Below are 16,284 nucleotides of genomic sequence, written 5' to 3' on the forward strand. Positions count from 1 at the left end.
TTCATTAATTGTAGCGTCACCTTCTAAATCTATTGCCAAACAATTACTAATAACATACCCTGATGGAAAGGTTCATAACATTTCCCATGAGGAGCTTGACCTTGCTGCTACATTTAATTTATCTTTTTCTCTGTTTTCTTCAGAGCAGACACAACATGGCCAGAGCCCATCAACTTAAGACAAACTTTCAACTTTGTAATTCCAGCTGAACATTAGTATTCTTAGGTCACATGAATGAATCTTGATTTCATTCAGTTTAATAATAGTGTCTATGTCACAAAATTAACCAACAGTTAACAAATTATTGAATAATGATTAAATGTAGTTTTCAATTTTCTGAGAAACAAGTATGGGAACTTAGCATATTTTCTAAATCTGTAAACATATTACAGTATTTTATGCTTTAGACAAGTCAAAAAACTTACATACAGCATCTTTAACAGCTGCTCAAAAGTATTGCATATTCTAACAAAATTGTATTTCTCTGGTGTCACTCTGGTTAGCCTTGCACTATGATGCTCTGCATCTGACTGCAAAGCAATCCAGCGGGTGGTGAAAACTGCTCAATGGATCACCGGCACCCAGTTAACTTCCACTGAGAACATCTATCATAAGCGCTGTCTGGGCAGGGCAAGGCACATCATCAAGGATGCCTCTCATCCTAACCATAGACTTTTCACCCTCCTTCCAATCTGGCAGGCATTTACATGAGCCTTTGCTCTTGCACTAGCAGGCTCAGGAGCTTCTTCCCCGAGGCTGTGACACTTCTGAACGCCACACCACCAATCTAACCTACACCTGCTCTCTTACTGCACTGGTCACAGTACTTTACACAGATGGATTGCACTACTCATATTTTGCACAGACTGCACATTGTTCAAGCCATTACACTGTAAACTGTCTAAAGTTGTTACAGTACAAAGCAAAGTAAACTATTTCTATAAAAATATAATTGCACTACTATTATTTTGCATTGAATACATTGTTTAACAATACTATTGTAAACTCATCCAACTGTATTTACTGCTGCTGTTCATAATGTATATATAATCCTTCATTGCTGCTGTTCATAATGTACATATAATGCCTTCATTGCACTCCTATTTATATTCTGTACATACTCTGCTTAATACTGTATATAGCAACTCCACTGTACATTATGTATATCACATCTTCACTTACTATGCACTTAAATGTATATAAAACACTATATTCTTGAACTTCTGGTTAGATGCTAACTGCATTTCATTAGCTCTGTACTTGTAATCTGCAGAATGACAATAAAGTTGAATCTAACCTAATCTAATTGTGCACTTCTTGACTTTAAATATCTTAACTTTTTATTGGTCAAATAACTTTACATATCTTTAAACATCTTCTTATTGACTGCCATTCAGTGTGCCCCAACAATTCAGGCTTGGTTAAAAAATATGAATAAGCTAAGGAATCATGGCTACCTCAAAATTCTTATCCCATGCCATGGCAACACAGCTGCATGGATCTGATAGCAGTTTATTGAGTGAGGCAGGAACGCAGAGCATCACTGATGTGAAGCACTTCAAGTGCTATTCAGTCTATGAGTTTGAATCCTAGCCTGTAATTACTCAAGAGATGGTGCAGGGACTGAAATCAATAACTTTCAAATTACAAACTGCGTATTATCAGTGTGTGTATGCCTATGAAAAAGAAAGAGAATTCCAAATTTGCAACTGAATGATGGCTAAAGGGAGACAAGGATCTCTCTCTACACACACACACAAAAGATTTTATGAAAATACATTGGTATTTAAATATTGGGTACTTGTCTGATGCAAAGATGTGAGATTTAACGGAGGCCAATATATATCATAATGATTGAATTCATGGGAGCAATAGGTCTTGATGACCTACTACTGGATCTACTGGAGTTTAGCAGTACTATAATGTTTAACCAGAATTAATAAGAGAAACAAACAAACAAGGAACATTTTGTAGTATGTATGCTGTGCACAATATGCTATTTTTTTGCATTTATGGAATACATGAATGGGCATATACGTTTAAAACAGTATACGACCCAAACAGAATGTGTGGAATACTTTATCCTGCTATAGACTGCACACTCAGTATTTACTATTGTGACAAAAGTAGATTTTTCTTTTTCTTCTGGCATAAATATCTAGATAAACTGGATAACTGCTTAATAAATACAGGCTGAATAAGACAAACAATACAGCAAAAAGATCAACAATAAGATCAACAATGTAGCACACTAGCCAGGTACAGTAACTAGAAAGGTAGATGTGTTATGGATGGAAGGAACACACAGATACAACGACATATGCATGTTGACAGATGTAAACTAATTGAATAAGAAAAAAAAAAAACAATTGTTCAGATTTGTCTTTCAGAAGGTTTTTCTGTTTGATGAGTCATGTTAATATGGCAATATATCCTTGCAAATCTTTTGTTGGATATCTTCTTTTCCACTACAAACATTCTCATATCAACAAGGTTATGAAAAATTTGTGGTTTACACTCTGGATACAAATAAAAAACACAAGACTTACAGCGATTCTGCAGATATCCTGCAATCTGTGTAAAAATATCTCCTCATTTAAAATACTGCTAGTTGCTACTAGGAATGTCTCCTGAATGAATGTTTCACATAGACTGCATCATTATATCATTACATCATTTCTCTGAGACTAATTTAAAACTGAGTGATGCAACAGCTTCAACAGAAGCCACTATACACCTCCCCTCACAGGTTTATTTTTCAATGTATACATTTTACACGTATACTGTATTTAGCTCTGAGTGGGCTAATAGTCTGTAAGGAAAATGGCATGCTATCTCTGGCTCTTTTTCAGTGTCTTTTTACAGAACTAGTTTGAATAGGGAGCACAGCATTAGCCTATGTCCTTCTGCTTGTCCCCTTCGCCTGATTGTTGGCCTTTCTCACTTTAGAAAGACCTGCTGTTGAATACAGCTTAAGTAAACCTGACGAGAGCTGTTTTCTAATTGGACGAGAAGTGCATGGGCCAGATATCCCATGGAGGGCGCCGAAGCAACAGAGACATCAAAGTGGAGGACACAGAACCCAAATTAATTGAGTGTGAAGGGTTTTTGAGTTTTTTTTTTTTTGATAGCGTTTGAGGGAAGTATTTCAGCACGCCCTATTTCTCTGTGTAGGAAACGCTTGAGCTTCTATAATAAACCTCTGCTGCATTTGATGAACTCATTTATATTCATCCATCATTGCTGGCTTCCTAAGTCTGGGAGTCATAGATACACAGAGGTCCGGGGCTCATTTTCCCACAGCTGCTGTAGCTGCCACAATACTGCCTTAAACCTGTGCCCCGTTCTTCCCTCTGCCTTTCAAAGCCTCTCAAAAGCAGCTGGCCAGATGTCATGGTGCTAATCGCGGGGACAAAGGCAACAGCTTGGCCTGCCATTGTGCGCAGGCCAGGTGCCCAGGCTTGATTACTCCCACATATGGATGTTTCTAAGGACAATTAAGAAAGCAACGCAAGCCAGGTTGATCGAGAACTAAGTGGCATTTGCTTTCTTCTTTGCTGTGTCCTTTCTCTTCCACACCTTTCCCTCAGCAGAAATGAGATCAGTGTTGTAATTATGAACACCTGTTCCTGATTCAAAAAAATTGCATGCTTTGAAACATGCAGATTATAAATTACATGGGCAGGGAAATGATGTTGTTCCTTGCCTTCCAACCCATGATTTCCTTGGGAGCATATGATATCCAGTGGGTTTAAACAGTAAAAACACACTTCTGTCTGAGAATCTTTGCTTTGGGTAGTTAGCAGGCTGTGTTTATTACCTGATGGAAAGTGCTCGTTGATTGGCCAGTTGTCCACTTGTAAGGTGGCGTTTCCCCCATTCCTTGTGAAGCGCACAACATGATATTTTCCATCGTTAACTTCCGTAGTCATCTCTTTCACGCTTATGTCCACCGTGCCAATGTTGAATGTTACCCCCACCTTTCCTTCTTCCTGGAATAGAAACAACACAAACAATCTCAGCGGAGCTACACAACTTTCAGAAACCTCTGCAATGATGCTGCCAATTAGAGCACGCAAACTGATGTGGATGCCAAGACTGCTGCATTTTTATATCCAGTTGATAAGAATGTGCTACCAACAGAAATGTGGGACTTCCACGTAACGTTGACTAATGCGCTTTGTACTGACATACTGCAAATTCACAAACATATGCTCCTCCACCTTTCACATATGTATCCCATATGGCTCCTGTTTGGGGACTCTTCATAACTCTCTGTTGGAGAACTAGGTCCCATTGTTCATGTTTACATAGCTATCATGAAAGGGTTTCAAGGCACGCCAGACTCGATGGAGTGCATTTCTTGTCCTATGTCATTTGATTTAATCCCCACGAGGCCTTTCGAAAGCGTAATTACCTGTCCTCAGTGCATGGCTCAGAGAAAGCCATTTTTCATACAAAAGGGAAGGTAAATAAGTACATGGATGTGCTGTACTGAAGTGTGTGATAAATTAATCTGCAACCACACATACCAACTTTCACCGATCCTCAGTGTTTTCTGAGGGCTTCCCAAGACTCTCAGCATGCTCTACTTTCAGTGAACGTAACTTAAGGTCTGCTGGTGAGAGTACAACTACCGCAACTGACAACTGCATGAGTGCATGAGAAGGTGCATGGAATATTTTTAATGAGAGGTGTATGATGAACGTTAATTTTGTGAAGACAGACCAAAAGCCGGAGAAGGCTACATTAAAGGGGTCATATGATGTTATTTTAAAGATCATTATTTTGTGTATTTGGTGTAACAGAATATCTGTACATGCTTTAAAGTAAAAAAGCACACATTATTTTTTTAAATACTTTACATTATTGTTGTTACTCTGTGCCCCTCCTCTCTAAAATGCATCTGTCGAGTGGGGCGGGGCCGAGAGCCATGGGAACGGATTCGAGGCCCGTGGAGTGATTTTAAAAATGAGCGCCACCTGCGACAGTGAAGGATGAGAGAGGACCAGGACTGGATTTTATTTTGTGTTTGGCATTGTTTGAGCACAGATGAGCACAACCCAGATTTTGTGTTTATTTTGTTATTTAAGCTTTCATTTAAATGTAACACCCTTCCATAATTGCAAGCTTCAGCTTTCAACATAAATGTAAAGACATTACATAATGTCCTTAGGATTACCATCAATTCTTATGTATTTGCAGTACGCAAGCCGTGATTAAGAAAGCTGACTCGACTGTGATTAACACTGTCTCTCTCTCACACACACATACACACAACCCAATACTCTACACAGTGCAAAACTCTGCATTTGAACAGTCAATAGCAAATACTTAAACTATTCAGAAAACATACTTACAGTAGCTGATTCAGAATAAGCACCAGAAAGTCGTAACTGACCAATTATTATTTTTTTTTTAAGAAACAGACTTGTAGGGTGAGAAAAAGAGTTGAAAAGCTAACCTCTCCTAGGTTCACAAAACTGCTGTCCATAAAATGGTTTGCAAAAATTCAAACATCTGGGTTGTGCTCATCTGTTGTAAATAAATCTTAATAACCAATGATTCCTCATTGCATCTACTTTTGAAAGGCCAAATAAAGTGCTTTTGCTTTCGCATAGAAACACAGTGTCTCCCTGACATGGCTGCAACAACATTACTGCATTTCCTTAAACCACACTTTCTTTCTTTGCATGAACATTTGTACAGCATTACGCAAATATTTCCACATCGTGACATAGAGATGTGGGGGTGTGTTTGAATGAGTTGTTTTAGGGGTCTGGAACAACCTTATCCTGGAATAAATCATTTTGTTGGAGACTTTGAACTTTGTACCTCTGCAGATCTTATACATGCACAAATAGCTACTAAACACACTAAAGAAAAGGAACAATAGAAATTGCATAATATGACCCCTTTAATATGCACTGTTTGTGCTCTCCATTAGAGCTAAGAAAAGCAGTGCAGTGCACAGCAAGCTGATCTAAGATTCTGTTTAAGCTTTCTGATTCCAGCTATACTATGCCTGGCACAACTTGAGATCTGCAAACTCCTGTAAAGTAATGGCTGGTTGGGCAGTACCATCTGATTATTAGATATCTTAGTATCTTATTTTAGACATTTTCCATTGTGAGGGTTGAAATTATAACAAATGGGAGTGAGTCAGGAGACTTTACAGATTTCTCTGAAGCATTTCTTTCCAGCTCACCAGCTCTCTACCACAAGCAACATATGCTCAGTTCTAAAACCTAGAGAGATAACTACAGAGGCAGCATTTTAAGTCCTCATTAATGCACTCTAAGCGAAAATGTTACAAATTAACTTTTGCTGCCTCCTTAGGGTTGCCGTGATTTTGTCAAGTAAGACATGTTCCCAGATCAACATCTTCAGTTGATTCTGGATCAACATTATTGTCCAAAAATATAGACTTAACCCAATCCCTTCCCCTAAACCTAACCCTACCCACAATTTATTCATAAAATCAGTAAGAAATGATAACTGATTAACAAGGGTGTAGAGTGTAAAATAATAAATTGATTCCCAATAATGCTATGTACTATGTACGAGCAACATGCTAATGCCAAACTCTACTGAAATCAGCCCTAAGTCAAATCCTCCAGGAGCACAATTGTGTGACATGGAGTTGCTGCATTAGTTGTTTTCCAAATCACTCACTCTGTAAACAGAATGCAAGTTTTAGTACATAGCTGGAGTCCTGCTTGGTTCCCTACTTGCATATCCAGGCTGGTTTGACTGACATTTTCAATTACACTGCATTGGCCAACATTACATTGTGTTTTCAGAGAATGGGCTGGTAAAGGTAAATTGTATTCTAAAGAAAAAAAAAAAAAAAAAAAACATTCACAATGATGATAACAATAATGACTCACTATTGTTACATGCTATTATAGTCCATATCAATTGCGATATTCAAGATATAGCACACTAAGACAGCACACACTATATTGCTTTTTTCATTAGAAAGGAAACAGCACACAAGATTGATGCTTGTTGAATGTTGCACTTTCTCTGATATAATACCTGATGTCTCACAGATGGTGGCAAACATTTAGAAGGTTATTGCAGAATTTCACTGCGATGGAGAGCATAATGTCTGGTGTTTCTCCGCCGTGGGTGGTACCAGCGTAGCCAAGGGTGATAAAAGTAATTTGAGTTGCAGCAGGGCCCTGCGATGATGAAGAAGGGCTCGATCTCTCCCACGTGTAATGTTCGCTGACACCAGTAATAAGCTACACAATCCAGTTCTGTCCCTCCGATCAATGGCTCCAACAAAAAGCCAGCCCCAGGCATCAAATCTCTCCCAGAAAGCCTCTATCACTGCACGCAGAATCTTGATCTCTTGGCAAGGGACTAAACCATATGCAACCATCATTAGTATAAACAATTAGTATAAAAGTGTAGTGCAAAGAACAGCTTTCAAACTGTCCCTGTAGGTTTGTATTTACACAGAATCATTTTGCACCAAATGCGTTGCATGTGTTGTAGTACAATCTGGTGATCCCTGTATCAATCTAGGAATAGAAGTCAGCTTCACAAGTTAACCATTTTGTTAAAAAAAAATTATTTTATAATGACAAAATCTTAACATACACAAATCAGCACTTGTATCTGTCTGTCACAGATACAATGGATGCAAATTGCTTGCTGAAGTTCATTTCAACAGAGACAAGTAGCAATGAGAAATGCATTATGCTATAATAGGCAAATTATCTGTAATCAATATATTTCAGCAAGTAGATCTGGAATGAAAGCAATCGAGTCCTGGTTTCTTAGTAACCCCTCACCCCCCCCCCAACCCCTGACTCTGCACCCATTTACATAAATTCATTTCTTCAGACTTATGTGCCCTATAGAAGTTTGTGTTCTGCAAGTGAACATCAGTTTATTGTGCCATCCACTAAAGGCACAAAATCACTTTTATGGACTTTTAAATGAAATGTTCCCTACTGGTGGAATGACCTCGCCAACTCAATCTGAGCAGCTGACTCTTAAGCCAACTTCAAGAATCAGCTAAAAACACATATCTTCCATCTTTATTTGACCCTCTAACTCTAGCACTCTCTATTCTAATGATAAAAAAAAGGAAAAAAAAACACTAGCATTATAATCATTTATTATTCTATTTTCTTTTAATTTATTATACAATTAACAATCAAAAAATACCTCTAACACTAGCTTGCTATTCATTATATAATGTAAAAAAAAATTAAATAAAGAAAAAATAAAGAAAACAAACAGGGTGCACTGTCTGCAGCCTTGGTCTGCTGTGATCTTCATTTAGAAACGTGTCATTAAAATGAACTGTAATTCAGCAAATACTCAACAAAGAGACATGAGAGATATATCTATAGAAAGCTTGACATACTTTTAAACTAAGCCAGTCTTACCAAAAACAAATTTTGTGATAAAATAATCTATATGAAAACAATGCGATGTCCCATCTTTCATGCCTCCCTTCATTATATCTAATGCGGCCACGCCCACGCAGCTGAGCGCGTAATTGATATTATAATGTTCCAAATGAAGTGTAAACGCCCATACCACAGCAAACAAAGCAGTGAGAATTTTATTACATTTTTGTTTTTCATTTTACTGTTCGCTTTGCACTGAGAGGAATAAGAAATAATTTACCCCAAGAAGATGCACTGAGGATTACCTCAGGATTTGAGTTTTGAATTTCCTCAGAAAAAAGAATGAAGCGGTTGATCCAGCAGAGATCAAAAACATAAGTAAATCTTTATTAATCTACTTGTATTATTTTTCAACAGCATTTTCACATTTTACTAGTTAGTCATTTTTCAAACTATAATTCCTGACTAAATATCTAATCAATTTAAACATTATGAAGTTTCACATCATCAAAATTTTCTACTGTACTACTAGTATAAGTGACCATCAAAATAATGTTAATAATGTAGTTTATCATCTAGTTTATTTGAGAGCACGTAAACAATATACACTTTGGAAATGCTAGTATCCTTTCATATGTCTACTCAGGAGATTCAGAAATGAACAAAAATACTTGTGGCTTTAAGTATCAAACAACCACGCGACCTTTGATGAGGGCATCCAGTATCAAACAGATATCTAATCCTTGTGTATGGATTTACATATGCCATCTACAGTACATGACCTAAGAGTTCAATTTAGCATTAGGTTAGAGCTCATCAAAAAGGTATCATGACACATGCAGATGAATCGATTGAATGAGATTAATTGCTTCTTGCTTGGGTTTGGGCAAAGATCTGCAGGCATATTCCACCATTAATTCTGGAAATGCTAGAGTGATTTTGTGATATTTGGAGAATGACAGGGAACATTTGTAGCATTTGGAAGTCTGCAGGGCCCCCATCGTTGGAGTAAGTGATGACCCTGTCAATACCTTCCTGCACACTTACAGTAATTCCAACATTAATATTACAGACTTAATGGAATAGAAACATGCCTGAAGCAGAGACACACTTTTGCAAAATCATATAAAATAAATATAAATGTGTCTCATTGCAGAGGGATAGATAACACCAACAATGGATTCCGGTATGTTATTATATGGCATATAAATCTACAAACCCGATTCCAAAAAAAGTTGGGACATTGTACAAATTGTGAGTAAAAAAGAAATGGGATAATTTACAAACTCATAAACGTACATTTTATTCACAATAGAATATAGAGAACATATCAAATGTGGAAAGTGAGACATTTTGAAATGTCATGCCAAATATTGGCTCATTTTGGATTTTGTGACAGCTACACATTCCAAAAAAGTTGGAACAGGTTGCAATAAGAGTCCGGAAAAGTTAAATGTACATATAAGTAACAGCTGGAGGACCAATTTGCAACTTATTAGGTCAATTGGTAACATGATTGGGTATAAAAAGAGCCTCTCAGAATGGCAGTGTTTCTCAGAAGTCAAGATGGGCAGAGGATCACCAATTCCCCCAATGCTGTGGCGAAAAATAATGGAGCAATATCAGAAAAGAGTTTCTCAAAGAAAAATTGCAATTGCAGTTTGAAGTTATCATCATCTACAGTGCATAATATCATCCAAAGATTCAGAGAATGTGGAACAATCTCTGCGCGTAAGGGTCAAGGATGGAAAACCATACTGGATGCCCATGATCTACAGGCCCTTAGACGGCACTGCATCACATACAGGAATGCTACTGTAATGAAAATCACAACATGGGCTCAGGAATACTTCCAGAAAAATTGTCGGTGAACACAATTACAGTTCGCCGTTGCTGGTTAAAACTCAATGGTCAAATACTGTAGGTCATATAGGTCAAAAAAGAAACCATATTTAAACATGATAAAGAAGCACAGGCATTTTTTTTCTGGGCCAAGACTCATTTAAAATGGACTGTGGCAAAGTTGAAAAATGTTCTGTGGTCAGACGAAAAATTTGAAGTTCTTTTTGGAAAACTGGGACGCCATGTCATCCAGACTAAAGAGGACAAGGACAACCCAAGTTGTTATCAGCGCTCAGTTCAGAAGCCTGCATCTCTGATGGTGTGGGGTTGCATGAGTGCGTGTGGCATGGCAGCTTACACATCTGGAAAGGTTAGAAGGATCCGAGAACTGAAATGGCCAGCCTGCAGTCCAGATCTTTCACCCATAGAAAACATTTGGCGCATCATAAAGAGGAAGATGCGACAAAGAAAACTTAAGACGGTTGAGCAACTACAAGCCTGTATTAGACAATAATGGGACAACATTCCTATTCCAAAACTTTAGCAACTTGTCTCCTCAGTCCCCAGACACTGTTATAAAAAGAAGAGGGGATGCCACACAGTGGTAAACATGGCCTTGTTCCAACTTTTTTGAGACGTGTTGATGCCATGAAATTTAAAATCAATTAATTGATTTCTCTCAAAATTATACATTTGATATGTCATCTATGTTGTATTCTGAATAAAATATTGAAATTTGAAACTTCCACATCATTGCATTATGTTTTTATTCACAATTTTTAAAGTGTACCAACTTTTCTGGAATCTGGTTTGTACTGTACAGAATTGTAATATGGGTTGAGCTCTAATGCTGTCAGTTGAAACATTTATAAATAAGGTACAGTACAGGAATAAAATTCCTATAATACATGACAATCATCCTGCATTTATTTGTATAAATATTCCCTAAAGGATTTACAATCAATATTTACATTTCTTTTTATAACTCACAGATTAAGAATAAGTTTAACATTTCAAAAGAAATTTAATTTGCAGACTTATTTGGGAAAATTATATTTGACCTTAAGATACAAAGTGAAAAAGGCACGACGTTTGCAGGTGTTAAAGTCATGTCACTCCTGCTAACATGAAAGTGGAAATGTTAATAAAGTTTTTCAAACATGTCTTTTTGAATACATGCTAGCAATAACCTAATTAGTTAAGAAATTACATGAATTACTTCCCTCTCCATTCATTATAGACTTCCTCAGCCTCGAACCTCAGCCTTCTCTGCAATCTCTCTGCTACTGATTTCAGTACTCTAAGTGCTTCAAGGCAGATTCTCCTTACCCTGTTCTCTGAGTCAAAGTTGATACATATTCATATTGAGCCCTTGATTAATTTAAACTCAAAACGGGTGCAGACATAGGTAGAAAAAGTCCTGCCAAATCTGAATGTTGATGGCAATGTGCAACTCCTCGTTCCTTGTGCTAAGAGAGACATGGTGAAAATGGCATTTTCACTTTAGTATGAAAACAGTCTTGTCTACTTAAACATAATTTACATGATTACATGTGTTATATGTTTGTAGGAGTGTTACCCAGCATTAGCCTTCAACATTTTGCAATAGGAAAAGAGGAGAGAATGTGGAGGGTAAAGGCTTTGTCTCACTATTCGCTCAAAGTCAAACACCCAATCTTCACTTTGATCTTTTTTTCTCTGGGTCAGAGTTATTAAATATTAATCTCGCATTGCCTGTTGTTCCTACTGAATGCAAACAAGAAGACTCCTGAAAATGTTTTTAGCACACTGCAAAGCTAACGAGTATTACTTTATCTTTTTCTTCTTTGCTTAAAGACCCTATGAAATGCCTTGATGAGTTCAGTTCTCTCTGAATAGGATATCCCAAAGACTTTAGCCCTTTTAATAGACAAAATCTGCCTTAACCCCAGGCAAGTGTGATTTCACCAAGTGGTTAGGTCTTAGGTCTTTGTTAATCAACTATCATTTCCCACTGATTTTAGGAACAAATTATGGGTAGGGTTAGGTTTAGGGGTAGGGATTGAGTTAAGTTTATATTTTTGGACAATAATGTTGATCCAGGATCGTCAGAAAATGTTGATCCAGGAACTGGATGTCTTACTTGGCAAAATCACGTTAACCCCATCTTAATATAGTTCTTGCTGGTATTGCCATAACTGCATCATCTTAAACGACCATTAAAAATAGACCATGTACTACTAAAGACTCTCACTCATGACTGCTAATTACAGTTGTTAAAAATACATTTTGCTTTTATGTGATTCTATTATGTATTACAGCTAAGTTTTGTTGAAAACAACATATATTATAAGTTTGTAGCTCATGATGAAAAAATAAATATAGATAAATAGTATAAATAGTATAGTTCCCATAAGTGAAGGGAATTGCAGATCTGTCCTTGGACGTAATCATTAGTGTATGCTAAATTCAACAGGACCTCCATGGATGATCAGGAAACATCAGGTTCTGTATTATAGCTTCTCTGCGATACACCTAACAAACTAATGCCCTTTGCATTCACTAGTGGCATAGCAGCAATTTCAATTACCCTCTCAAATAAATCAAGCCATGTATGCAGCATTGGTTTACGAGCTGCCTGTTACACACTTAAGTGCGAATAGACTAAATGATTTGGCTTTCTATTGAGAAGAGAGCGGCAGCAATGGTGCAGTTATGACCTTGAGTGAGATTTCGGTTGACACAGTCATTGTCTCTGTCTTTCTCAATATAAATCAATCACTATAATGTCAACAACCCGGTCACTTTCAAAGCTGACAGCACTGTAGCCACCTCATATTTTATGCTGACTAGTGGATAATGAACAACAAAAAGTGAAAACTGTTACATTACAAAATGAATGCCAAGAAGTCAGAACAGGATATTTTCTTGGGGATGGCTAGACTGGGCCCTCAGGTTACAAAGAAGTGTTTTTAAACATAATTTTTTTTTTTTTGACTAAGTAGTGTTTGACTAAGTAGAGTGTTTTAGTGCAACACAACTGAATACAATTAGTTTACATTTCATTATAATCGAAATGGTGGTGGAATAGAAGTAATAATGAGTGCATTTGACAATTTTCAATGAACAATTCCCCATCTCCAGGCATATTAATAGAAAAGAGTCTCACACTGCAACTAAAGTTCAGCTTGTTCAGTCAGCTCAGCCAGCCTGGTTGACAACACCTTGCCTTCCATCATTCCATCACAATGGATATCTACATAGTTCAAATATTAGTCTACCTTCATTAAATTTTACAGTATATAATGAATTACACGCTAAGATGTGCTTCAAAAACTTTCAACTGAAAAAGTAAACACTGTTTAACATTCAATAAATAAATTAATTGCAACAGTTCATACCTGAAATGTACTCAGAACAAAGGGAAAAAAAGTTTCCATGTGCAAGAATGTGAATATACGCATAAATGCCAGAATGTAAAATTAATTATTTTATGCACATTTAATGTGATACAGATTTATTTTATTAAATGCAAATACACCTGTTTTCTAGTTTGCACAGCTTTCACATTTATTTGTGCATTAAATTACATTTTGTTCCATATTGTATTTTGTGATCTCATATAGCAGTACATTTTTGTGCATACATTTGAGAAACATAATCTTAAATGTGACACATACACCAAATATATGCATGCACATTTTCGATGCTGATGCAAAAAATTGCCTCAATATTTAATCGTGTTGTATTAATCATTTTAATTCCACAATCTTGTATATCTATTGTTCACTATTCAAATTGTTGTGTATGCTTGACAGATCTCTGTGTGTTGTGGTCATAAAGGGATTGTTCTAAATAAACATAATTCTTGTAAAGAAAATAAGAGACAGAACAGTGATTGTGATGGGGTTGGCCTAGTTTAAGTCAATAGTGGCCACTGCCATCCTCTAGCTAGCTACAAAAGCTCTGTAAAGTTCAGTAAGCTCAGATGATGGACGGATAGCTTTGGGTTGCCATGGTAACAGATGTTAGCTCTTTAGATTTAGTATTTTCTTCTGGCAGAATGCATAAACAGATCTACCATCACCTGCTCCTGAAACTTACAGTAAATGAGCAATATCATAGAAGTATTGGAGCAAATCTGGAGTGATTTCTAGACTTTCAGCAACAACCTGCTACTGTTGGGCAATACAGAAAATTGTTGGTATGTAGAGGCAGTAACAGAAAAAAACTGTAGGATAGATGGAGGCTAAACTTCAAGCAATTCCTCCATTTAATGCAATGATTAGCGTGACACTAGTGTGTGTGTGTGTGTGTGTATAATTAGTTCAAACAATGTGCACCTTACCTTGTTTTGTCCTTTCTTGGAATTTCTAGGCTTATTGTGAATTACTGCAGTTTAAATAGTTTGTTTCCAATTAATCTCTGATTCTATTATTAATTTAATTATCTGACTATATGATTGTTCTGGTAATTGAACACTTTCATTGTTTGTTCACTGGGGATAGGATGTCACCTAGAGTCACACGCCAAGCGGTATTAAGCTTCTGGAATCTGGTTTAGTTCTTTCAACCTTACAGTATAGAGCAACATATGCTAGTTAGTGTGGGTTTAGTGCTGGTCTTGCAGATAAACTATCAAGGCCAGCATCAAAGCATCTTGACCCAGCACGGACATTGTCTTTTCAGCAAGGTATAGCAAGATTTCAGTCCAAAAATGAAGCTCATCCTTGGCAGGAGGGTACCTGAAACCTGCCGTTGCATTGTAAGGATGTTTTCCAGCTATGGAGTCTTACTAAGATGTCAGCCATGCTGATGAAGCACAAAAGGAGCCTTTTCACGCTCCCCAACAGTCCCAGATTTGCTTGCCAAAGCATCAAAAGACTGCAGACACAGGCTGCTGTCTGGCCAGCACTAATCTGTATTAAACTCCAGCAAAATAAACAAATCTTAGGAAAGGGCAGTAATGTAATAGTGGAAGTGATGTGAAAACCAGTTTGCAAGATAAATGGTTCCTTGCTGTCTAAACAAGATGAGAAAATCTTTCATGGAGAAGTCCTCCTGTGATTTGTGATGGTCTCTTTGTCTCAGGTCATAGCACACTAATGCACATTTATTTCTCATATCAAGAGTCTCTAGAGCATGCCAACATAAAAAAAAAAAAAAAGTTCACAGTAAGAGACCATTACCATATGAAGACCTCATCTAGCTCTGCGTGTAGCCTCCCTCCCTGCTGTGTTGATGAGCATTGCCAATATGTCTGACGCTAATCAATGAATCCTTGTCCAGTTTTTAAGCAATGATCAATGGCTAAAGATGAAAATGAATCCTAAATGAAGCAATGATTAAAACCCAAGGTTACAGACAGAAACCATCTGAAAAAAAAGAAAGGAAAACGGTGGACTATTTGTAATGTGGAAGGACCCCTTGCTGTGAAACAGCCTAGAACAATTTTTAATAAAGTCCATCTTAAAAAAAGAAATAAAAAAATATCCCCCATGCTCTGCATCAGAGGAGACAGGGTGTTACATTTGGCCAACCAGCCATATGTTCGCTCCGTAAGATGGACAGAGAAGGATCTATCCAACAGAGAAGAGGAAGAATGAATATAGGTAAAATGGTGGGAAAAATAGCAAGTTGAATGCAGGTCGTCTGTCTTCTTTTTGGAATAGCACTACAACACGATCATTGTGAGTGGCCTAGTTCATTGGTGCACTAGACATTTCAAAATCAAGCTGTCTCAGAAACTTGACTTGCATATTAGGAACACGCACATACCTCTAGCTATCCTATGACCATGAAGCCAGAAGATCAGAAAAGCTTCAAAGAGCGACCCAATGGAAATGACTGTCAACTGTTCTGTAGGCCTGCACAGTTAAAAGCACTTTTTGGATTATACGTGCATGTGACGGATGGTTTTTGATGAGCTCATTGACATTCCTCTGTGGAGTTCACACAATAAAGAGGAACGTTTGAAGTTTTTAAACATGAATTCAGTAAATAGAAACACTTCTAACAGGAACAATCTCCCATGTATATACAGTATATGGAAATATTTACAAATATTCATGGAGTCCTGACCCATAGCTCTA

General features: G+C 37.1%; 1 protein-coding gene across 5 annotated transcripts in view; it reads right to left on the reverse strand.

Annotated features, from left to right (window-relative positions):
* The window catches only part of nrxn3b (neurexin 3b), a 112,275-nt gene that overhangs the window by 36,204 nt on the left and 59,787 nt on the right, over positions 1-16,284 (reverse strand). For all 5 annotated transcript variants that reach the window (XM_026291554.1, XM_026291553.1, XM_026291552.1 and 2 more), the window contains exon 3: positions 3,821-3,992. In XM_026291554.1, the coding sequence (XP_026147339.1) occupies positions 3,821-3,992 (172 nt within the window). The remainder of the gene's footprint in view (positions 1-3,820; positions 3,993-16,284) is intronic.

Source organism: Carassius auratus, chromosome 20, assembly GCF_003368295.1.
Source record: "Carassius auratus strain Wakin chromosome 20, ASM336829v1, whole genome shotgun sequence".
Classification (NCBI taxonomy): Eukaryota; Metazoa; Chordata; class Actinopteri; order Cypriniformes; family Cyprinidae; genus Carassius; species Carassius auratus.